Source organism: Charadrius vociferus, unplaced genomic scaffold (genome assembly GCF_000708025.1).
Source record: "Charadrius vociferus isolate BGI_N301 unplaced genomic scaffold, ASM70802v2 scaffold185, whole genome shotgun sequence".
NCBI classification, from domain to species: Eukaryota; Metazoa; Chordata; class Aves; order Charadriiformes; family Charadriidae; genus Charadrius; species Charadrius vociferus.
Genome location: NW_009648955.1, coordinates 5,637,596 through 5,660,872, shown reverse-complemented (window position 1 = coordinate 5,660,872; position 23,277 = coordinate 5,637,596). Strand labels below are relative to the sequence as shown.

Here is a 23,277-nt window from a genome sequence, read left to right as displayed (position 1 = left end):
TACGTGCATTTATGTGCCTCTTGCACTCTGTCAAACAGGCCAACTAAAGATTTTTTTGAAAGCTGCACGTTCACAACTGAGAGCAGAAGGAGTTATATATAGTCATTCAGAAGAAAGGTTTACTGAAGATACCGTCTCCAACCAGTTAGACCCTGCCTTGTTAAACCAGCTCTGCAGTCGGGTTCAGCTGTGGCCTGCAATGGAATACATAGGCATGCTCTGGCAGTACAAACTGACAGCAGATTATGTGGCCAAGGCTTGTGCAAGAAGGTAAGAAGAAGGTTGGAGGAAGAAATCCTCTATTCCTTTCATGAGATTCAGTATCCCTACCTAAAAGCTGTAACTTCGGTACTTTACATTTGTATGTAAATCTATGTGTGTACTTACATATTAACATATATGGCTGTGTTTATATGCATATATGTGTATGTGGTGCACACATGCTTACATATATTTATGTATATAAATGCATATGCACTCCTTGTCTGCATGCAGAATTGTACTTGGGCAGCTATTAAAAGTATTAGCAAATGGAGTAGTTTAGTATTATAATGGGGAAGTAGTTTTCTCCTTTTCTAACGTACTTTATTGATGCAAATATAGGAATGCTGATGTCCAGGCCCCTTGGAGTAAACACATTAGACTCCAGAAATCGCTTTATTAACAGTAGAATTGATTATAGGTGGAGGAAAGCAAACCTTTTATGTGGTAAATGGTCCATAGTATTTTCCTTTTGGAAATACATAATATTTGCCTTTTAATGAAATAGAAGAGTTGTTGATATTAGGAATTAACATGAAGATGTTTATCACCATGTTGATGGGGGCTACTGCAGAAAGACTGAATTAGACCTGGTGATGGAGAAAGTACACTAGTATGCTTGCTACCTTCTGTGTAAACTACACACATACACTCGTAGTTTAAATTCACGTTATTAATTTAAGAAGTGTTAGTGTTTTAAGGGGCCAAGTCTAGTTATTGACTGTTTTACCATTCCTTAAAAGAGAGCTCTTCATGTCTACATTTCAGTGAAAGTAATTTTTTTGTGCAATGAGACTCCTAGTATCACTGATTCATGCTTGAATTCAGCAAAGTTCTGATTTTCACAAAAACTATAAACTTGGAAGACAGTTTGCCTCAAATATTTTGTATGTTTTGCTGAACACATAGATTATAGCTACGCCAGATTCCACTTCTTTGCCATTTTCTTGTATTTAGATTTTGCCAACTTTGAAGGATACAAGTGTTTTGAGTATTATTTCAGTGCTTGTTCTTCTCCAATATTTAAAATGCTGTCATTTTAACATTTCAGGGAGTCTTTGTTATTGAGACTTTGCCTGCCATTCTCAATTTGGTTTACTATCCAAATGATTTATTTCATGTGCCCTGCTTAAGCATTACTTAGATTGTTCTTCTTTTACCTGCTACAGGGAGAACTGCAGTCAAGAACAGATCATATTTTCAGACCTAGTTCAGCTTATAGCTTTTTCCCTGAAGTTGACACCAGCTGCTTCTCACCAGCTATCTGGACTGTGGCACTTATTACACCTTAATGAAGTAAGAACAAGTTTTAGTTTAATTAGTCTTGCAGAAGTTTTCAACAGACTCTTCAAAATAGGTATAGCTCTGTAAGATTTTTGATGTGCAGTTTTTCTACCTGTGCCTGACAATAATTGTTCCTTCTTTTAATAAGAAAGGTTGTTAACTGTGAGCTTGCAAAAAAAGGTAATTAAAACACACCATGAAAACATCAATAAAACACAACAAAGTCTTAAATAACATAGTTCTGTATGATCTAGTTTGGTACTATTGTTCCATTCATCCATCTGTGGATGAATGGGACTAGGAGAATGAGGTACTGCCCACTGTAGAAGATGATCAGGTTCAAGACCAGCTGAGGAACCTGAAGGTGCACAAATCCATGGGGCCTGATGAGATGTGTCTGCGGGTCCTGAGGGAACTGGCAGATGAAGTTGCCAAGCCACTCTCCATCATACTTGAAAAATCGTGCCAGTTTGGTGCACTTCCCTCTGACTGGAAAAAGGGAAACGTAACCTCCCATTTCTATTGTTAAAAAAGGAAAAAAATGAAGACCCGGGAACTACAGGCTGGTCAGTCTGATCTCTGCGCCCAGCAAGATAATGGAGCAGACCTCCTGGAAACTATAGTAAGGCACATGGAAAATAAAGAGGTGGTAGGTGACAGCCAACATGGCTTCACTAAAGGCAAATCGTGCTTGACAAGTTTGGTGGCCTTCTACAGCGGGGTTACAGTGTTGGCAGATAAGGGAAGAGCAGTAGACGTCATCTACCTGGACTTGTACAAAGTATTTGATACTGTCTGGCATGACATCCTTGCTTCTAAATTGGAGAGACATGGATTTGATGGATGGACCACTCAGTGGATAAGGAATTGACTGGATGGCCGTACTTAAAGAATTGCAAGTCAACAGCTCCATGTCCAAGTGGAGACCAGTGACAAGTGGTGTTCCTATAAGGGGTTGGTATTGGGACTGGTGCTGTCTAACATCTTTTTTGGCAATGTGGACAGTGGGATTGAGTGCACCCTTAGCAAGTTTGCTGACAACACCAAGCTGCGTGGAACCACTGACACACTGGGGGGAAGGGATGCCATCTAGAGAGCGCTGGACAGGCTTGAGAGGTGGCCCTTTGAAGCTCCACAAGGCCAAGTGCAAGGTCCTGCACATGGGCTGGGGCAATCCCATGCACAAATACAGGCTGGGTAGAGAATGGATTGATGGCAGCACTAAGGAGAAGAACTTGGGAGTGTTGGGTGGATGAGAAACTCAACACGAGCTGTCAATGTGCACTCACAGCCCAGAAAGCCAAGCGTATCCTGGACTGCATCAAAAGAAGTGTGGCCAGCAGATCGGGGGGAGGTGATTCTGCCCTTCTACTCCGCTCTCGTGAGACCCCACCTAGAGCACTGCGTCCAGCTCTGGAGCACTCAACATAAGAAGGACATGGACCTGTTGGAGCGAGTCCAGAGGAAGGCCATGAAGATGATCCGAGGGCTGGAGCACCTCTCCTATGAAGACAGAGGGAGTTGGGGTTGTTCAGCCAGGAGAAGAGAAGGCTCCAGGGAGACCTTATAGCAGCCTTCCAGTACTTAAAGGGGACCTACAGGAAAGATGGGGAGAGGCTCTTTATCAGGGACTGTAGTGATAGGACGAGGGGTAATGGTTTTAAACTGAAAGAGGGTAGACTTAGCATAGATATTAAGAAGAAATTTTTCACTGTGAGTGTGGTGAGACACTGGAACAGGTTGCCCAGGGAAGTTGTGGATGCCCCATTCCTGGAGGTGTTCAAGGCCAGGCTGGATGGGGCTTTGAGCAACCTGGTCTAGTGGGAGGTGTCCCTGCCCATGGCAGGGGGGTTGGAACTCGATGATCTTTGAGGTTCCTTCCAATCCAAACCATTCTGTGATTCTACAATCTGTGACCGAATGGAAAACAGGAAATGGATTGAATACCAGGTGCCAGCCTGGTTGTAGCTACGTATTCCAAGTAATTTTACGCTGAAAAATACTTGCCTCTGTTCCTGTGCCTCTAAATTTTTTTTTAGGTCTGTGTTGCAAATTGAATAGACTGAGACAGTTACTTGATGCATTTTCTGGAGAGCATTTAATATGTCAGAAATTCTGATTGGTTAACATTTAGCTATGATACAGTGGTGGTTGTGTTCCCACAAAGCTCGTTAAACCAGCAAGTTTATTTTAAATGCTTCAGAGCAGAATATTGGATAGCTTTATCTGTTTAATGCTTATGCAACCTCATGTATGATAACAAAATAGACTAGAGGCTGTGTTCTGAAAACTTGCTCCGTAAACACACTGAATATTCCACAGACAGAAGGAGGCAGTACAAACCTCAGGAAGTGTACTCTTTGTTGAGAGGAGATGCAAACAAATGCTATCTGAATTTGAAAAGGATCTTGAAGAATATTTTGTACTATCCTTACTGAAAAACAGTGGCATACTCTTTTTTTGTGTGTGTGTGTGTGCGTGCACTTGATTCTTTTTTGCTCCCAGTAAATTATTTTCAGCTCTAGGTTTTTCTCTCCTCTTAGATATCATCTGAAGAAATGTCTATTCTGTCATCTCAATTAGTTAATGCTGCATTAGCATCCTTTTGGAGCAGTACTTTCACTACGGACCCCGACTACTGGTTGACTTGGAGGCCACTACCTGCAACAGAGGAAAAGAACTTTTCTAAATCCCATATGAACTGTTCCATGAAGGTTTGTCTCTTCTGGCCTAACCAAACATCTAGGCTGAATACTCCTTTATTAAATAATTTAACAGCTTTCTAAACCAATATTGTAAGTTTTAGCATAGTCAATACAAGTTGCATCTGAACAATCTAACTCTTAATCTCTTAATTTAGGGTCCAGGTATTTTGACTCGAGCCGTTTTCTCAAAGTGCTTCTTTGAAATTCTAACTAGCAGCAGCAAGACAAGCCAGTGGGATGTGAGTGGGCTTCCTGTTCTGTCATCATCCCATGTGACACTGGGAGAATGGATGGAGAGAGCACAGCAGCTTCATGAAGTCAGCACAGCACTATGGACCAACCTAGCTGTCTCTTCAATAGCAGATTTTAGGTATGAAGACCTCTCTTCCACATATACATCGTTTAAATCAGGCACGTTACAGAAGTTTGCTGACATGCGTAAACTTTTTTCATTCCTTTGCCTCCAGATACACAGATGCTAGACTGCAAGGAATAATGCTAGGCAGACAACTCTCTGCGCTGGTAGATCTGGTTCCAGTGGATCTTCAAGAGGAATTTTTGGAGTGCTGTGAGAAGCTCTACCTTAAGGATCCTGTTGCATATGAGTACCTTCTCAAGACACTTAGAAACATTACTGATCAGGAGTTACTTCCTAAAGAATTCCTGTTTCTCCTGCTCACTTGCTTGCAGCAGTTCTTTGGGGAAGGGCTTACGGAGTTACCAGAGACAGCTTGGCGAGGAAGCCTCTGGGTGAATATTGGTTTGGTGCAGATTCAGGTGTGGCTTCCGCAGACCAGGTTTGATCCGGCTATTAAAAGAGAATACAAGCTCAAGTATACAAAAGAAGAGGTGAGTGTGGAGTGGAGTTGGCTTTTACCTCTGTAACATAAAAATCAATGCAAAGGAGTTTGGCTTGGGTGTTCTTGGGGAAATTTTTAGTCATGATTTTTAACTATATAGTTACAAATTCTTTTACTGTCCCCTGTGAATCACATATTTAAGAATTTTCATTAAAATACACATTTGTCACACAATTTTCACAAACTTTGCTCACATCAACAACAAAAAGAATTCCCCACATCAAAATTGAAGTCACATCATCACAACACCAAATGAAAGTGGACAATTTACACACAATCCACTCTTCGTCCCTTCACCGTAATTACAACAACAGAAATTCCCCACAGTCATTCTGCTCTTTGCTCTCTAGCAGTGGTCAGTCAATGTTTTGCCCGTTTCCTCTCCCAGTTAGTGTCTTTATCTTGAATTCCTCATGCCCCATGTTGGGCGTCAAAAAGGTCTGTGGTGGGTTGACCTTGGCTGGATGCCAGGTGCCCACCAAAGCCACTGTATCACTGCCCTCCTCAGCTGGACAGGGGAGAGAAAATATAATGAAAGGCTCGTGGGCTGAGATAAGTACAGGGAGATCACTCAGCAATTACTGTTCTGGGCAAAACAGACTCAGCCTAGTGAAATTAATTTAATTTATTTCCAGTCAGAGTAGAGTAGTGAGAAACAAAAACTAAATCTTTAAAACACCTTCCTCCCACCCCTTTCTTCTTTACCATGGGCTGCAGGGGAATCTCTGCTCCAGCATCTGGAGCACCTCCTTTTCCTCCTTCTTCACTGACCTTGGTGTCTGCAGAGCTGTTTCTGTCACATATTCTCACTCCTCTCTTCCAGCTGCTGTTCCACAGCAGCTTTTTCCTCCTTGTTAAATATGTTATCCCAGAGGTGCTACCACTGTCATTGATGGACTCAGCCTTGGCCAGCAGTGGTTCTGGCTTAGAGCCAATATGAGTCGGCTCTATCGGATATGGGGGAAGCTTATAGCAGCTTCTCACAGAAGCCACCCCTGTAGCCTCCCCACTACCAAAACCTTGCCACACAAACCCAGTACAACCTACTTGGTTACCAAAACCAGAACCTCAGAGAATGGTGTATTCTTTCCTTTTTAGTTACACCAGCTGGAGTGTGAATGGAAAACAAATGATTTGTCATTCCAGCTGCATACTGGAAAAAGTATTGAAGACAAAGCAGTCAGCAACTATATTCATCCCCATCTCAGGTAACATCTTAGACCCTAACTCTTCTCTTTCAGATGCAAAACTTCATCTTTGGATGCTTGGACTCCAAAGCTTTTTTTCCACAGCTTAACAATTTTTGTGGCGTTCTGCAGAAATAAGGGTTGCTGGTTTGAAAGTATCAGTTTGCATATTGAGGTGGTAAAGAAAAATACAGAAGCTCTTCTGTTTACTTGCAGTGACTAAGGAATTATGTGTACACAGTTTGTACTGCTGTAACTACGACAATTAAAGTAGTGACCTTCATACCTTGATAAAATTTGAAGCTATGCCCAGAAGTGAAAATAAAGCCATACATCTAAATTATGGTAGTTCCATTAAAATGTGACATTGTTATTAATAAATTGAAATGAGATGGAATGTGTATCTATCACTGTAACTCTTCAAGGTCTTGATAAATGCCTGTGCTATTTTGCAGAGTTTTTGGACTGATTAGTACTGGGTGGAGAGCTCCAGATGTGTATCTTAGCAACAGCCATTGCCTATGGTGCTGTGGATGAACTAAATATCTTAACACATGGAGTACACTGTTGACATTCAGAATTTGTAGCCGTTGTTTTGTTGTTGGCTTTGATTTATTTTTTTTTATTTGTTTTTTAATCTGGGGAACTTGAGGACTTTTAAGTGAACAGAGATTTCTCCTTTGTGCCAGTTTCCAGGTGTTCCTTGTACATGGAGATAAAAACTGGGTATTATTAATGATACTCGTTCCAGTTTTCATTTTCATTATTAGACACGTAGAGGATCTGATAGTTCTATGCTATTGCTTAAAGAGAACGATAGTCATTGAAAGCAAGTTCTGAATGGCTGAGTTTTACCAATTGCTTCCAGTAATACTACTTTTTCCTTAAAGCTCACAGACCTGTCAGGTAATGAGCAAAAAAATAATTTAAGTTTGTTGAAGTGTGGGGAAAAAAGAAGAGAGAAGTACATCTGAATGTAATGGGTGTCACTTCTTGTTTTTTCCTTATTTGCTGTTTCACACAAACTAGCAGAGTATTTCTGATTAATCTTTTTATGTATCTAACTGTTATGTTAGATATATACAAACATGTTTGTATGAAATATGTTTATATGTCTAAACTGGTCAATGTTATTTCTCAACAGACTGCTGCATGAAAGAATGCAAAGGTTGAAGGAGCAAATAAGCAGTCTTTCCAGAAAAAAGGCCTTCAGGCCTCCAACTCCACTCTATGATTGCTTATACCAGGAGGCTCACCAGTACATCAACAGCATAGCACGGGTTTCTTCAGTCCAAGATCTTTTAGCCCGCCTTCTGCAGTTCCTGCGTGGGGAAAGACCTAAATCACTCCAGGCAATACAAAACCTGTTAAATGAAGAAGCATCTTGGCAACAATCGCACCATCAATTTAGAAAACACCTGGCAGAGGAGTATGCTGTATTCCCTGATGCCATCATTCCACTGCAAGCTGCCATCTTACAGTTGCAACATGGCATGCGATTAGTGGCTTCTGAAGCTTATGCAGTGGTCAAAAGTTTTGTGCGTCCAACTGATCTGACCAACCTCCTCACTTCTTTGTTGACATTTCCTTCTGTTGGCCATGCCTTCCCCACTTACTTCGCTCGTGCAGAAATTTTATGCTCGGTGAATTCGGTTGAGGTCCTTCATGGACTTAAAAAGTTTTCTCTGAAGCACTCTGAAGTAGAATCTGAGGGAGTAGAGCAGCCTTGCCCAACTCTGGAACAGCTCTTAATGAATGCTTTGTTGCACCTTCGATGCCATGTACTATCCAGAGGAGAGATGGACAAGAAATCTCTGCAGCTTTTTAGACACCTATGTCAGGTAGGAGCTGAATGCCAATGGCCAGAGTTCTTGCACTAAACTGCCTTGTCCCCAGTACAAAAAAAGACATGGATCTGTTAAATCGGGTCTACAGGAAGGCCACAAAAATTATCAGGGACCTGGAACACCCCTCCTGTGAAGAAAGGCTGACAGACTTGGGGTGTTCAGCCTGGAGAAGAGGAGGCTCCAGGGAGACCTTATTGTGGCTTTTCAACATATAAAGGGGGCTTATAAGAAGGATGGAAAGAGAATTTTATCAAAGCTTGAAGTGGTAAGACAAGGCACAACAGTTTTAAACTGAAAGAGGGTACATTTAGGTGGGAGATAAAGGAGAAACGTTTTACAATGAGGGTGGTGAGACACTGGAACAGGTTGCCTGGAGAAGGTGTAGATGTCTTATCCCTAGAAGTGTTCCAGCCCAGGTTGGATGGGGCTTTGAGTAACCTGATCTAGTGGAAAATGTCCCTGCACATGGCTGGGGGGTTGGACTAGATGATCTTTAGAGGTCCCTTCCAGCTCAAGCCATTCTATGATTCTACCTTGATAATTGTCAGTATCATGTAGTTAATTATCTTTTTTTTTTTTTTTTTTTCCCATTGAATTGATAAAAGATAACTTTACCATAATCTAAAACATTGGATTAACTTGTTAGGATTTATGAAGGCATAAAATCATAGCCTATGATGGTTAGAAGATATTTTATTTATTAAAAAAACAGCAGAACCCAAAACCACACAAAAAAAAACCAACCCAAAAGCAAACTTTGTAGAGAGTTTCTATGTAAAATGGTTTAAGGAAGGAGACTAGAACTTGGCCAAGTGCTCTTTTGCATACTGTTTTCTGTGCTTTTTCCTCATGGGTTTGTTGAGAAGGGCAATTTACAAATCTTCCTTCAGGTTATATGGCTTTGATTTATGCTGTTGTAGACTGTAGTAGAGGAAAGAGCCAAACAAGATAGATGCTGCCCCTTTGATGAAATATGAGGTGATTTTAAACATTAACTTCTGTAAAAGCATGCTGCTTTGTGTTTCCTCAGGCAATTATAAATGAATGGGATGAACAGGAACGCCGTGCCCAAGAGCAGGAGGCAATGGAACGTAGTCTGTACAGATACAGGAGTAAAAGCCATGGGAAAGGACGGAGTGAGGAAGAGGAGGAAGAAGAAGAATTTAGGAGGAGATTTCCTCTTCACGAAAAGGTAGCAACTGTAATTTACAAAATTTATGTCTGAAATAGCTCCTGAAACGATGTGCTATAAGTAAAAAGAGATGAGGAATGAAGCAGGTTTTCTTTCAGACAAAAGAAAAATGCGCAGTAGATTTTGATAGAAAGGTATTAATTGCTTTTACTTTATTTTCCCTTCTGCTTGTAGAAAGTTTTTGGAATTAACTTCTGGACTTGAGCTTTGTTGTGGTTCAGCTGAATAATTCCAAGTTACTGCATGACAATATCATTAGCTATTTGTTGTAAAATTCTGGAGTTTGATTCATTTAGCAAATAAGGTCTGCTGAGGTTTAATGACCTCTGAGAAAGTGTAATCTCGGTTAAATAAAGCTGTGAGATTTTCTCAAATTTAACTGGTCTGCATTACTGAACAATGTGTGCCTTCATCAAGCAATGTTGTGCAGTACAGAGATGCATGAGACAGTTACGTGTGTTGGTGTGTTTTGTTGGGATGTAACAGTTCAGATCTTCAAGCCACCAAACAGTATTGAGGTGGTTTACCAGCAGATGTGACTGCTGCTGCTTTTCTGAAAGAGGTTTAGTTGGGAGCAGCTCAGGGCTCACTCTGCTGCCCTCTTGCCTGCTGTGGTTATGCCCTTAATTGTTCTATTCACCTGTGTTTTGTTTCAGACTGACATCAGAGCTGTGAGGTAGGCAGTGTACCTGTATGGTGCCAGCTCCAAATCACTAGCATATTGTTGCGATGTCACAAAGCGCAAAAAGGGAGGTTGGGAGGGGAGGCATTAAAGGAAGAAATTATAATTGACCTTCGGTTATCATGTAATTTGCAGGATTTCGAAGATATCACAGCTCAGCCAAGCCTAGAAGAAAAAATGGAAACTGAAGATGCATTGGAAGACCAGTTGGAAGTTGATAGAGCCCTTTTGTCCAAGAGCTCTATGCAAACAGTAATGATGGTTCATCAACAGTTGTGCTTAAACTTTGCTCGATCCCTGTGGTATCAACAGAGTCTGCCTTCTCATCAAGCCAAACATTATTTCAGTACATTTATTTCCTGCTATCAGACTGGTGCATGTCTGGTGTCACAATTCTATCCTTTAATTGGTAAGATTGCTAGCAAAATAGAAAAATATTTCAGTATGTTTCTTTTCTTCCATACTCTCATCTCATTGCTTATGTGTGTCATATTCTGATATCCTTGTAATATATAACATGCTAAGGCTTGTGATATGGGGCTGGGGGGGGAAGAACTTTTTCAGTTCAAGTGAAAAAAGAATTAATAGCATATGTGATGTCTTCCTTTTTTTGCCTCTTAGGTGCTGAAATGAATGATAGTCTTTTGGGAAGCCAACTTCTAGTTAGCACTCTTCTTCACAATACCTTTTTTGAGGAATTAACTTCAGATCTCATGCTGCAGCAAGATGGTCCATATGACTTCTACCAGCATCCTAATATTCAGCAAGTCCGACAGTGCCAACCTGTACTTGATAATTTTGCTAAAGAAGTAAATGCGCTACTGCAGGAATGGCCAGAGCATCCAGTACTTTTGCAGGTAAGGACACTTCAACAAATATTTGGGGAAAACTGGAGCGTTTTAGAACTGCATTTATATGGAAATATGTGTATAGATATGCATAGACATGCGCACACATACACTTGCCTAAATGTTGTCTGTATTACTTATGTTTTGAAGTCATACCTGTTTCTTCTTAAGAAGTATTAGGTATTATTAGCTGTTCTATTTTAGTTATGAAATGTTAAGCGGTATTCACTGCCTACAGCTTTAAGCAATCTTCATCCTGCCATACCTCAAAGGTTCTTGAGGTCTTTTGCTATTCAGGCTCCTGGGTTTTTTTTTCCAAAATGCTTTCTTTTGTAGTGCTTTAAAATGGATATCTTTGGTCCCACTCATGGGGCTGCGTGGCCCTCAGGTTATATTTCTGAGTAATGCAGAAACTCGGAATCGATTGGACCTCTTTGCATTAGGTCATTTATGCTCCTTTCCCCTAGTGCACCAGCCTTCACTGAACTACTAGTGAGCTTATACTAAAACAAGGAAGCAGTTTACAATAATAAAACCAAAATTCTTGTGGAGGAGGTCATGCTAATACAAATTAGCTGAAGTTTATGACTGCTTCTGTTGAACATCAGCTACTATAGGTTGAACACTTGTTTCTTATTCTGCAGCTGTTAGTTGTGATGGACAGAATCCGGAGTTTTCCACTCTCTAGTCCTCTCTCAAAGTTCCTGAATGGCTTGGAAATCCTTCTTGCAAAGGCACAGGTAAGAAAAGAGCTAAGGAAACTTTTATTTTATCTTTTATGCTTCCTAATTTATGTTGGTAACATGATGAAAACAATTGAAAGCTGTCTGCTTGCCAGGATTTGGGGATGTGAACTTGCTCCATGCTCTAAGTTTAAGGTGTAGGAACATAGTCTGGAGTACTGCATGAGTTTTGCCATTCATTTCTGGCTTTGTATAAATGGGAACTTTTTTTTCGCCCCCCCAGGACTGGGAGGAAAATGCTAGTCGAGCTTTGTCCTTGCGGAAACACCTTGATTTGGTCACACAACTGATTATTCAGTGGCGTAGATTGGAGTTGAAGTAAGAACTGTCCTTCCCTACTATTTTTCCTTAGATACTGAAAGCTTCCGTTTCCATATGGAGACACATTCTGATGCAGAATCGGTTTACTCGTGGAACGTGCTTCTGTGTGTACATGTGTGGCTATCCTAGTAACAATGTGGGGGAAAAAAATCCCAAACTGGCAGCTGTACTGGCTCAGAATGAGCATGTGCAGCCCATGGTGACCCCATGTATATGCCCCAGGGGGGCAGAAGCAGGACAGATAACTACAGTACTTCGTCCTAATATTTTCCCAGTGTTCTGTTCTTATCCTAGGGTTTACTGAGGCTGCAGTGTTTTGTCTATTTAACGACCCCCGTTAAATTTTCCTTAAAAATTATTGTCTAGTCTCCTGTTAAGACCATGTAAATTTTTTATATCCACAGTATGCTATGATCAGGAATTCCCCAAGTCTACCTTAAGTTTTATGAATCATAGAATCATGAAAAGAGACTTCTGAACCTGGCTCTGACTGGTTCTGTTTGACAGTCCCTAGTTCCTGCATTTCTTCTCTCATATTTAATAACAGTGGCAAAACAGTGATCCTCAGGAGTTGATTGCGTATATTAAGCATATGTGCAGGTTATTCCATCCAGTGAAATTGTCTTTCCGTTTAGTAGAAACAGAAAAGTAAATTTGTGTTGTTTTAGAGCCCAAACTACCTGTAATATTTTTGCTTTCTTTTTTTTTCTTCTTTCCCCCCTCCTCGTGGTTTCCAGTTGCTGGTCAGTAAGTTTGGACAATATTATGAAGCAGCATGTAGAGAAATCCACAAAGCACTGGTTCTCAATCTATCAGATGATTGAGAAGTATGTTCAAGAACAGACAGAGGCAAACACAGATGGTAAGTGCTGTTCTTATGTGAATGTGTGATGCAGTTCCAGCAATTACTAAGGACGCATAATTATGGTCCATAAATGCCAGAGTTTGACAATGCACTTTCAGGTGCAGTTCTTGTAGCCTTTGCCCTACGATAAATTCTATGACTGTATATAGGATCTTCCATATAGAGTGAACTTCACTTGGTATTTATTTCTGGAACCACCTGTGTCTCTCAGGGCTAACATTGTAGGTCGTATAAAGAAAAAATGTCTGTGAAAAGCATCTAAAAGAAAGTAGAACTGTGGTAACTATGTCATGTACATATAAACATTTCAAACAGATTTTGGAGGGTAGGAGGCCTCCGTCTGCAGCTGGAAAAGGCACCTCTTTTTTTTTTTAACTGCACAAAGCATAATTCATATCCCAGCTGAACAGCTTCTAACATTCTGTATAAAGCCTAAAGAATTCTTATAGTAAGTATGTTTTGGTATATACTGTTCTTAACAAATCTTTTTGTAGGTGTTCATATTACATAAAGTAGGGGAAAGAATATTGTTCTTAATCCCTTGCTTCCCTGAAATTTAATGAAATTGTAAAGATGAAAGTAGCATCCTCTGGCATGAGGCAAGTTTATTCGTCTCATGACAAATTAATGCACTTACTTGACAAGCTTCAGATCCTTGGGTTATTACATCTCCAAGTGGACAGCATGTATTCTTCCGTAGGTAATGCTCTGAAGATGCTATTCTCTACCCGATTCTTCTAAGATCTGTTTCTGTCTTGATGATTTTGAGGAGTTAAGGAACTGGCAGTGACTAATTTACAATATGGCTCATTGTGACCAAAGCAGATGTTCACTCATAGACAATAGCAAGCATTCTTTAAATACTTGATGCATTCTGAAATTGAACATGTAGCTGGGCTCTTCAGTCGCTATCTTACTGCTACCTCTCTTGTACCCTCTCCTTCCTTCCAGTGTGTTGTCTGTTGGTTTTAGTTGTTATTAAATTAGAATTCTTCCCCCGATGCCTCTTTCGTATTTTGTTTTGAACCTTTCCGAATAGAGACCTCATATTTAGTTGAAAGTTTACAAAGAGCAGACAACAATTTTCATGTTGTTGGGGTTTTTTGTTTGTTTTCTCTTCCTTTCCTTCTAAATTTTTGGTGCAATGTTCAGAAACTGAGCAAATGGATCTGAAAGCACTGGTCAGCACACTACAAGCTTTCATTGAAGGATCCACGCTGGGAGAGTTTCATGCACGACTTCAAGCACTACTGGTTTTCCACTGCCATGTCTTGTTGATGCCTCAAGTAGCAGAAAAGGGTAAGTTGTTAGCATTACATGTGTTGAGTCTTCTTTACAAAAACCTGACCATCAGGTATTCACGACTTTCCAAACAGATCACTAAGCTCATAAATACAACACAAGTCTATGCTGCTGTTTTTCCTGTTTTCATGAAGGATACTGTTGATCAGTTTACTCCATCTTTTGGTGTTGCTAAGCTTCATGATTACAAAAAAACCCAAAACCTGGATGTATTTCTCCTCTTGATACTGAAGATTATCCTGTTTTAAAAGAAGCTTGTTGTTGTCTGTCCCTTCTAGACGTGCTGTGCAGCATCCTATGGAATCTATACAATTATTATAAGCAGTTTTCAGAATGTGTTGAGGCCAGAATTACTGAACTTCGTCAACCTATAGAAAAGGAACTTAAGGTAAAAGGAAACTTTGCTCAGAAAATACACTGATCTAATCAAAGGAACAGTGGAGCAGATATTATTTGAATTTGTATGTAATAGGTTTTTTGGCCACTGAAATCCCCACTATACTCCATGTTTTCTTTGGCAAAACTTTATTTCTGAGGTGGGGGTTGGTTGAAGTCCTTAATGTTTCATCAGTCCCATTTAGCCATGGAGGTTTCTACCCAGTAGTGAAGCCCCTTTGGGTTTCACAACATTTGGCTATGCAGTAGTTCTAGCGTGAACACTTGTATAAATAGAGTAAGAAGCCTATGCAATAATTTGCTCACTTACTAAAACATCTCGCATTTTAAGACCGCCAGGTCTTCATAGCTGATCAGCTTTAAAGATCATATTTTATATGCAAATACTTCATTGCGGTTATATAAGTAATCCCATTGATTATTTGTTTTCCCACTAGGAATTTGTGAAAATTTCAAAGTGGAATGATGTCAGCTTCTGGGCTATAAAACAATCAGTTGAAAAAATACGCAGGTAACTCCGAGCTTGGAATTAAGCTCCATATTTGGAACCTTCCTTCTAGATAATTTCTCTGTTTGAATTTGTTTGAATTTGAATGCAAGAATGTTTCTTCTGCTCATAACACAGTGGAAATGTTTATTTCCAGCAGCTGAGGAATTTCCGGGATTATAAAACCCAGTAACATTTTTGTTTTCTTTCGGTAATTAGGACCCTCTTTAAATTCATGAAAAAGTTTGAAGTTGTTTTGGATGAACCCTGTCAGCCTGCCTTGGTGGAAATTGGTAAGGAAGAGCAGCTGGACTGCTTGCAAAAGCAGGAAGAATCTGAGAACAAAGAGACCAAAGTTCAGAGGCTAAACAACACATTAAGAAAAATTTTGTCTGCTAGAACAGATGTTGCCAAGGTGACTATTCTTTCTTCTAAGTGTGGGAAGGATATTTTCTCTATTCTTATCTGTATGTTGCTTTTCACTGATTTATGCAGAAAAATCTTACGTAAGCGTCAAATCTGTTGAATCGACTTTTTGGTGTTAGTTGTGTTCAGTGTTACGAAACACTGCAGATGGGTGGAAATGCAGCATGGAAAGATAAGCATGTTCTGTATTGATTTGGCACAATATCTATGCTCTAATATAGAGATGATAGCAGTTACACATTTCATCTCCAAGTTGCTTGCATATTGTTTGCAGCAATTTGTTACTTCCCTATTAGTGCAGTAATATGGATTGGGAATTGAAATTATTATTATCCTTTTTTTTTTTTTTTTCTAAACAGGGATCCAGGCAAATGATCATGTAGGTGTAAGATTTGCATGTATATAAGCTGCGATTAAATATAAAATTACTTTGAGCTTGAACCCTGATAGGGCAATGTACTACACTGTCATACTTTGGCTGTTGGCTGGCAGCTTGTGTACTGCAAACATTTGCCTTGGACTAGCTGATACGTGATAAATCCTACTACACAGTGCCACAGTTTAATGTGTCTCTAATTAAGCTGTGCAACTTGCAGAGGAAGCCAACTAATTTTCCTGAAACAGATTCCATTAGTTTTTATTAATAAGATGTGAGAAGACAATTGTTACTCATCAGAATTTGGGGGTGAGTGAGAAATGCTCAGTTACTGTCAGCTTCCAAGGCTTTGTTCAGTTTCTTCAGACCAGGAGTGTGGGTGATCTTGCTCTTGTCCTGTGACAGTCAGGAGGTAGAGTGAGGAGGAAGAAATCTGATGGAAATCTCATGTGTTTGGTTGTGAATTTGGTTTGTTGCTTGGTGGTTTGTTTGTTTGCAAGCCTGTTACAGATAATTAACAGACTTGTTGGTTTTGGTGGTTGTAGTTTCATGTTGTCTTATTCCTTAAACAAGATGCATGCAAAGGTAAATTGAACAAACCCTAGGGATTAGCTTTGGACATGCTGGGGATTTCTTTCTGTTTCTGTTCTTTGGCAGTGCAGTTAAATCAGTGTGTAGTGGAAAGAAAGTGATGGTGGTGTTATCTAACACCCTGAGGGCATTAGTGATTTTAGGTTAAAGTGCCTTTGAGCTTGGAAGGCTAAGGAAGCTGACCTGAACCAGTGATTACCTTTATGAAAGAGGTAATAACAAACACCTAAGAGAGTAGGACCATAGCATCTTCCATTTGTTTGGCTATTTTCAAAACTAATGTGTGCCTGACACGCGTGTATTGTGATTTTCCTCAAGTCTTGGTGCTGAACAGTTTGAAGGATCATGTGGGCATGTTTTGTTGTTTCAGATGAATGCAGAATTTAGCCCTTGTTTTTGCAGCAATTTACTCTTAATTGTCAAATAAGACAGCTTTGAGTATGTGTGTATAATTGGACTCTTTCTTTCATTTTTTTTTTCTCAGAGGGCACTCCCAGAAGAATGTCACGATGGCATTACATTTCATACAGAATCTCTTCAGTATCGTCTGCCTAAGCTTACTAAAAAAATGAAGAAAATGTGTACAACAGTTACAGAAAATAATTCATTCTTAAGCCTGGTGGAAAATCTTGACCAGTTCACAGGTTAAGTATTATTGTGATTTCCATACCATAATTGACCTCCGTAACATAAATGGAACAAATCAGGAAAATCTGTAGATGTATAGTTCCCATCCCAGCCTATCTTCCCATAGTTCCTTTGTGTACATTAAATTTTCACATCTCTTACCTTTCTCTGCTGTCTTCTATACAGGTGGTATCATTGTTTCTGTAGTTGAACTGCAAAATTTAACATTTGATCAGACAGCAGATAAGGAGAAGCAGAAGTCAGAGGCAAAGCATATTCAAATGCAAAAGCAACGGGCGTTGTCAGATCTTTTTAAAAGCCTTGCTAAAACAGGTGAGCTTTGACTAAAAATGTGCTTGGTTTAAAAGTACAAAGTTCTTAAGCATTTTACTAATTTTGCCAATATATGTAAACCCACCATAATACTAGGTTTTTGACATCATTGAGCCAGCAATATGTAGAAGCATTTAAGTCCATCTTTCTCTTCCTCTGTTGACTGAGGCCCGGTGTGTTAGCCCTTTCAAATACCTTCTATTCTTCTTACATCCCATTATATGTACAACAGAAGCTTTTCTGAAGCAGAAATCTACTTTATCTGCAGTCAGAAGTTACTGCTTGGCTTTTAGAAACAAGAGGGAAGCTCATTATCTTGTATCCGTTCTCTGAACCAGAACTGAAATTAAGTTAGCTCATTAAAATGAGAGCTCATCTCTCAATTGACAGTCTGGCAGAGATCAGATTGGCAGAGGCGTGGTTGAGCCATGGAGACTGAATGGTCTGTTAATGGGAATTGTTGGAGGCATCCTCTTCAGCAGCCCAGTCTCCGTTGCTCCCCTTGCTAGTCTTAAGGTAAAGGACCTACCCAAACTATTAATTGTTGTTCTTGGTGTTATGTTAAGTTATTCATCAGCTATTCGTAGTCACTGAGCAGTTTAGAAACCAGCAGAAGTAAGCAGTCTTGTTAAATAAACAGCCATCTGTTGTCATAGGCAGAAGCAGAAATTCATGTAACTTTGCCAATTTTTTTTTCTTTGGTTTTTTGAAGAGAGTTTAGTGTTTTGCTGCTTCTCTTGGAAGCCATAGCTTCTGGCCTGCAGCGATCCCAAGAACCTCTCAAAAAAAAAAAAAAATCTGTTCCTCATGGTTGCAGAAAGAAGCTTGGAAATACGAAGTTAAGGGTTCCAGAAGACATGATTTTGATAAAAAACTAACTCAAGGTGTCACACACTTGGAAAGTAAATGGAAAAAAAAAATAAAAATCCTCAATGCTTTCTGGGATGTGGCAGGAAGGCTTCAGTTGTAGTTTTGAATGTTTGTCATTTATGCTACTTAAATGACTTGTACTGATTGTGTACAATCTGTTGTACTAATGTGTGTACTGATTAAATAGTTCCCAGAATATTAAGGTTCTTTTGTATTTAGATGACTGCAAACACAGGTGAATCTAAGTGGGAGGTTTCCAGCACATACAGTTATTTTGCATTTCTTTGGGGTTCTAATTGACAAGCGGCTGAATATGAACCGGCAGCGTGCCCAGGTGGCCAAGAAAGCCAACAGCATCCTGGCTTGTATTAGAAATAGTGTGACCAGCAGAAGTAGGGAGGTGATTGTGCCCCTGTACTCAGCACTGGTGAGGCCACACCTCGAGTATTGTGCCCAGTTTTGGGCACCTCAATACAAGAGAGATATCGAGGTGCTGGAGTGAGTGCAGAGGAGGGCAACGAAGCTGGTGAAGGGCCTAGCAAACACATCATATGGAGAGCGGTTGAAGGAGCTGGGACTGTTTAGTTTGAGGAGGAAGAGGCTGAGGGGAGACCTCATCACTCTCTACAACTATTTGAAAGGACACTGTAGAGAGGTTGGTGCTGGTCTCTTCTCACAGGTAATTAATGACAGAACAAGGGGGAATGGCTTCAAGCTCCAACAGGGCAGATTTAGACTGAACATCAGGAAAGAATTTTTCACAGAAAGAGTGGTTGGGCATTGGAATAGGCTGCGCAGGGAGGTGGTTGAGTCACCATCCCTGGATGTGTTTAAGAGCTGTTTAGATGTGGTGTTGGGGGGTATGGTGTAGGGGAGAACTTTGTAGAGTTGGGTAGATGGTTGGACTCGATGATCCCAAGGGTCTCTTCCAACCTAGACAATTCTATGAAAGGTGGCCCTTGCACCCACTGGTGTTGGAGGAATATCTGCCACTGCTGCCCTGTGAAGTTTGTGCTGGAGGAATGACATATTGTGATTTAATTAACACGTGGGATTTGAATTCTTTACTGGACTCTGTCTTTGCTCTCAGGAGGCACCTTTACCTTCCTTGTTCATCAACATTTTCATGTCTTAATGAGGTGATGACCCCTAACTCAGCTTTCTTAAAGGACCAGGAGCAGTGAAAAGTGTTACTCTTAAGATTTGTTCTCCATTTTTTTGTAAAAATGGCAACATAACTTAAATGGCTAATGAGTATTTGTTACAAGCTCTGCTTACCTTCAGGATACTTTGAAAGGAATGTTTTAATTGGCTTGAGAGAAATGAGCATGTTTCATGCAGTTTTTAAAATAGCAGCCTTAAGACAAAGTTTTAAAAGGACATAGCTGTAACTTTCTTGGGCTATGATTTGTTCTTACATTATAGAACTTGCAGCATATTCAAAGACTCATCAAAATCAGTCAGCATCAGGAAAAAAAACTCTACATCACAAGATTTTATATCTTAATACCAGCTGTATAAGTGACATTTTTCATATAAAAGAATGAGGACATAAAAGGATGTGTGTTCAAATGTCATTCCAGGTTTGTCATACCGGAAAGGTCTTTCTTGGTCCCGTTCAAAAGACTGTCATGAAATACTCTACCTACGTCCACTGGACTTGCGTAGTGCATTAGGTGTTGTAAATTGTACACACGAACTGGATGCCACGTATGTACACAGTATTTCTAACCCTTAGATTGTATGAATTGCAACTATAATATAGAATTTGTTGCATGTGGATTTAGATTGGAATTTCTGGACTGTAATTCATTCAGGATTTTATATATTGCATGCCTTTCCTCCCATTACTTCTCATTTTGAAAATCTTGTGCGTAGTGTCTTGGCATGTACAACTGAGTGAGGGTTTTGTTGTTTGGTTTTGGTTTTTTTTTGTTTTAATTTGCACTTTTGACAAGTCTACCCTGTATCATTGTTTCTGTGAAATAGATTTCAATTAGCCCTCCACCGTCCAGCTTTGCCTGGGATGCTTTGCTAGCATCGTATTAGAATGTAGACTGTAATGAGTTTATTAAAGATGAGTTGTAATTTACAGGGATTACTTAATTGTTTTGTCTTCATTGAATAATGGGATATTTCAGGAGAAAATACATAGACTCCAAAGTGGGCATTTCTGGAAAAACTTAACTTGAGGAAAGATGTTCTTTCAGATGTTTCTCTGTTGTTTTTCTGGCAGCAAGTGATTTTTTGCCATTGAGTCATGCTGGTTATTGTCCTCCTCAGATGGAAGGGTTTAGTTTATAATATCTTTCATCAAGGCCAAAATAAAGGCTTCCCTATCAATCTGGATTTAGCTGGGGGGGAATAAATCACTATTTAGGTGTTAAGTAATATTCAAAGATAGAGATTTTGCTGCTATTGCTTAGGGTTTCCTTAGAGTTTTTTTTTTAAATGTAAATGTTTTCTTAAGACTAAAATAATTGTGGAGAAAATGAAGAATTACAAGATCAATGCATTTGCAAGATAACAAATTGTAAGCTCATGTGTTAGGCTGAACAGCTGACCTGGTGGTTCCAGTGTGCTGAGGTACTGAAATTATATACCTTTCTAATATTGGACTTTTTTTGTGCTCTGTCAGGTTGCTGACAGAGATTTCTTCTGCCTGGGATGGATGCCAGAAGTACTTCTATCGGTCACTTGCACGCCACTCTAGACTTCAGACAGCATTATTGGCACCTGCCAAGGTAAAACACTGAAGTAAAAATGGAAATCCTACTACTGTTCACTTTACCATCTTGGACTGAAATTTTCTAGGAGTAAGCGGGTGATGTGAGATCGTGGTATGTTCTGTAATATGATACAAAATATGATATTTTGGGGCCAATCATTAAATGCACCATTTTAGAACCTGTTGTTTTATGACTGAACAATACCAGTTTAGTGAATTAAGTTAATTTTTTTAATGTACAGTATCTTTCATTCCAACAGATCCCAAATTGCTGCTTTTTGTGCATGAAGAAAACTCCCAAAATGCTGAATCAAAGCTTGTTAGGAAAACAAAACCAGGACTAGTTGTTGCTCATGAAAAAAACAGTTGATCTTTATAATTGGACATAACTGGAACCTGTGCTTAACACAAAAAGTGCCGATACATTTCTTTGCTTAAAAATTGGTCTAAAATCAGTAGAAGGAACAAATGAGTTCTGCCAAATCAGTACCACTTTTCCAATATTCCAGGAAAAGGGGATCTCTTCCAGATGCTGCTCTTCTCACTATGCTTCACCCCTTGTTTTATAACATCATCTTGACAAGTGTCACAGCTGGCAGTGGCATAAATAACGGAACGTAGCTGAGATCAGTTTTGCTCTGTGTTGTGAACATCTATTTCAAACTTTGAAATGGGATCCTTTATAATGAAAGGAGTGAAAGTAATTGTCGGTCAGCTGGTAAAATGAGTTGTGGAAGTGGTTTTAGCAATGGTCACGAATGAAAAAAATTTAGGCTGTTGTCTCTTTAGATTTTGATCATCATTTATGTAAGGTAGCTTTACTATTGGAACTAAATTCCTGATAAGAATTGCTGCAGTGGAGTGTAAGTTAATATTACTGTTGTTGCAGAAGCTACTTGAAAATCAAGTTTGTATGCAGGATATATGGAAGATGCAGAAAAATGAAGGTGGGGAAACTGTAATAACTATAACTTTTGTCTGCATTTTAAGACTTGTTCAATTAACCTTTCAGCCTGCCCAGTGAAATTAAATGGAGGCACAGAGAATGTTGTTGTCTGCTTATTCATCTAACTGTTCCCTCCCACTTTTTCTGTGTCTGCTTTCTTTAGGATATTGGACTAGGCAGCATTGAACGATGCAAAGGATTCGCTGCACACCTCATGCAGATGCTTGTCAGACAGAGACGATCTCTTACTGCATTGACAGAACAGTGGATCTTACTGAGGTATTTTGCATTTTCCAACATTTAAATGTTGTCAGGGAGTTTGACAGTAAGCAATTCAGTTCAAGAAAAATGTAAAATAAGGTAGAATAAAACAAAACTTTTCTCCCTGCCTCCCCACTTCTCTCCTCCCCTCAATTAAGCCCAGATATAAAAGGCGAGGGGGAAAAGGGGTTACGTATTGTTTATCCTGTCATTGCAGCCAATATTTTGGAATCAAAATAACTTGGGAAAAACGAGTTAAGCATACATAAAAATGATGAAATAATTACTGTACTTAACTACAAAGTTAAACCTATAGATTTTTAAGTCTCTCTCATGAGGTCTTGGCCAAAGTTAATTTTGGCTATGTTCAGGTTGTTGGTTTGATTTGGAACAAATGAATAATCTGGATGGCACTTTGAGCCTATATGAAGAAACCTCAACAGCTTACAAAGAAAAATTCTAGAAAAGTAGGAGATACTAGATCTTGTGTCAATACTGTGAAAGGAAAAGTGTATAGGAAGTCATGCTCACTTGATGTGATTTTTTCACTCCACTGTTTGACTCATCTGTTTCACTGGAAACTCCCCTGTGCATATTTGTGCTCATCGCTATTGTAATCCATAAAACTTTTTGAAGTTGGCTCAGATGCTATTTCCTTTGTACAGGGAAGGAAATCTAGACTGGAGTTCAGTGGTGCAAAATTTATGTTAACCCTAGGAAACCAGGAAAAATAAACAAACAAAAAAACCCTGACAAAACAAACAAAAGCCCAAACCACAAACCTTCAACTTTACAGTTAGCAGGAATAGTAAAACTTCTAAGACACTTAGCTGCATTGCTGTGACTTTCATTGTGAATCAGATTAATCACAGAATCGCAGAATGGTCAGGGTTGGAAGGGACCTCTGGAGATCATCTAGTCCAACCCGCCCCGCCAGAGCAGGGTCACCTACAGCAGGTTGCACAGGACATCATCCAGGTGGGTTTTGAATGTCTCCAGAGTGGGAGACTCCACAACCTCTCTGGGCAGCCTGTTCCAGGGCTCTGCCACCCACAAAGTAAAGTCGTCCCTCCTCATGTTAAGATGGAACTTCCTGTGTTCAAGTTTGTGCCCATTACCTCTTGTCTTGTCACTGGGCA

General features: G+C 39.7%; 1 protein-coding gene across 1 annotated transcript in view; it reads left to right on the top strand.

Annotated features, from left to right (window-relative positions):
- MDN1 (MDN1, midasin homolog (yeast)) overlaps positions 1–23,277 on the top strand; it is a 100,381-nt gene that overhangs the window by 57,081 nt on the left and 20,023 nt on the right. The window contains exons 58-79 of the mRNA XM_009887536.1: positions 39–270; positions 1,431–1,557; positions 4,089–4,259; positions 4,406–4,620; positions 4,718–5,099; positions 6,209–6,318; positions 7,442–8,138; positions 9,175–9,336; positions 10,154–10,427; positions 10,640–10,875; positions 11,511–11,606; positions 11,833–11,927; positions 12,668–12,792; positions 13,948–14,094; positions 14,376–14,485; positions 14,931–15,004; positions 15,200–15,395; positions 16,858–17,017; positions 17,187–17,333; positions 19,787–19,913; positions 20,842–20,947; positions 22,041–22,156. Coding sequence (XP_009885838.1) covers positions 39–270; positions 1,431–1,557; positions 4,089–4,259; positions 4,406–4,620; positions 4,718–5,099; positions 6,209–6,318; positions 7,442–8,138; positions 9,175–9,336; positions 10,154–10,427; positions 10,640–10,875; positions 11,511–11,606; positions 11,833–11,927; positions 12,668–12,792; positions 13,948–14,094; positions 14,376–14,485; positions 14,931–15,004; positions 15,200–15,395; positions 16,858–17,017; positions 17,187–17,333; positions 19,787–19,913; positions 20,842–20,947; positions 22,041–22,156 — 4,105 coding nt within the window. The remainder of the gene's footprint in view (positions 1–38; positions 271–1,430; positions 1,558–4,088; positions 4,260–4,405; positions 4,621–4,717; positions 5,100–6,208; positions 6,319–7,441; positions 8,139–9,174; positions 9,337–10,153; positions 10,428–10,639; positions 10,876–11,510; positions 11,607–11,832; positions 11,928–12,667; positions 12,793–13,947; positions 14,095–14,375; positions 14,486–14,930; positions 15,005–15,199; positions 15,396–16,857; positions 17,018–17,186; positions 17,334–19,786; positions 19,914–20,841; positions 20,948–22,040; positions 22,157–23,277) is intronic.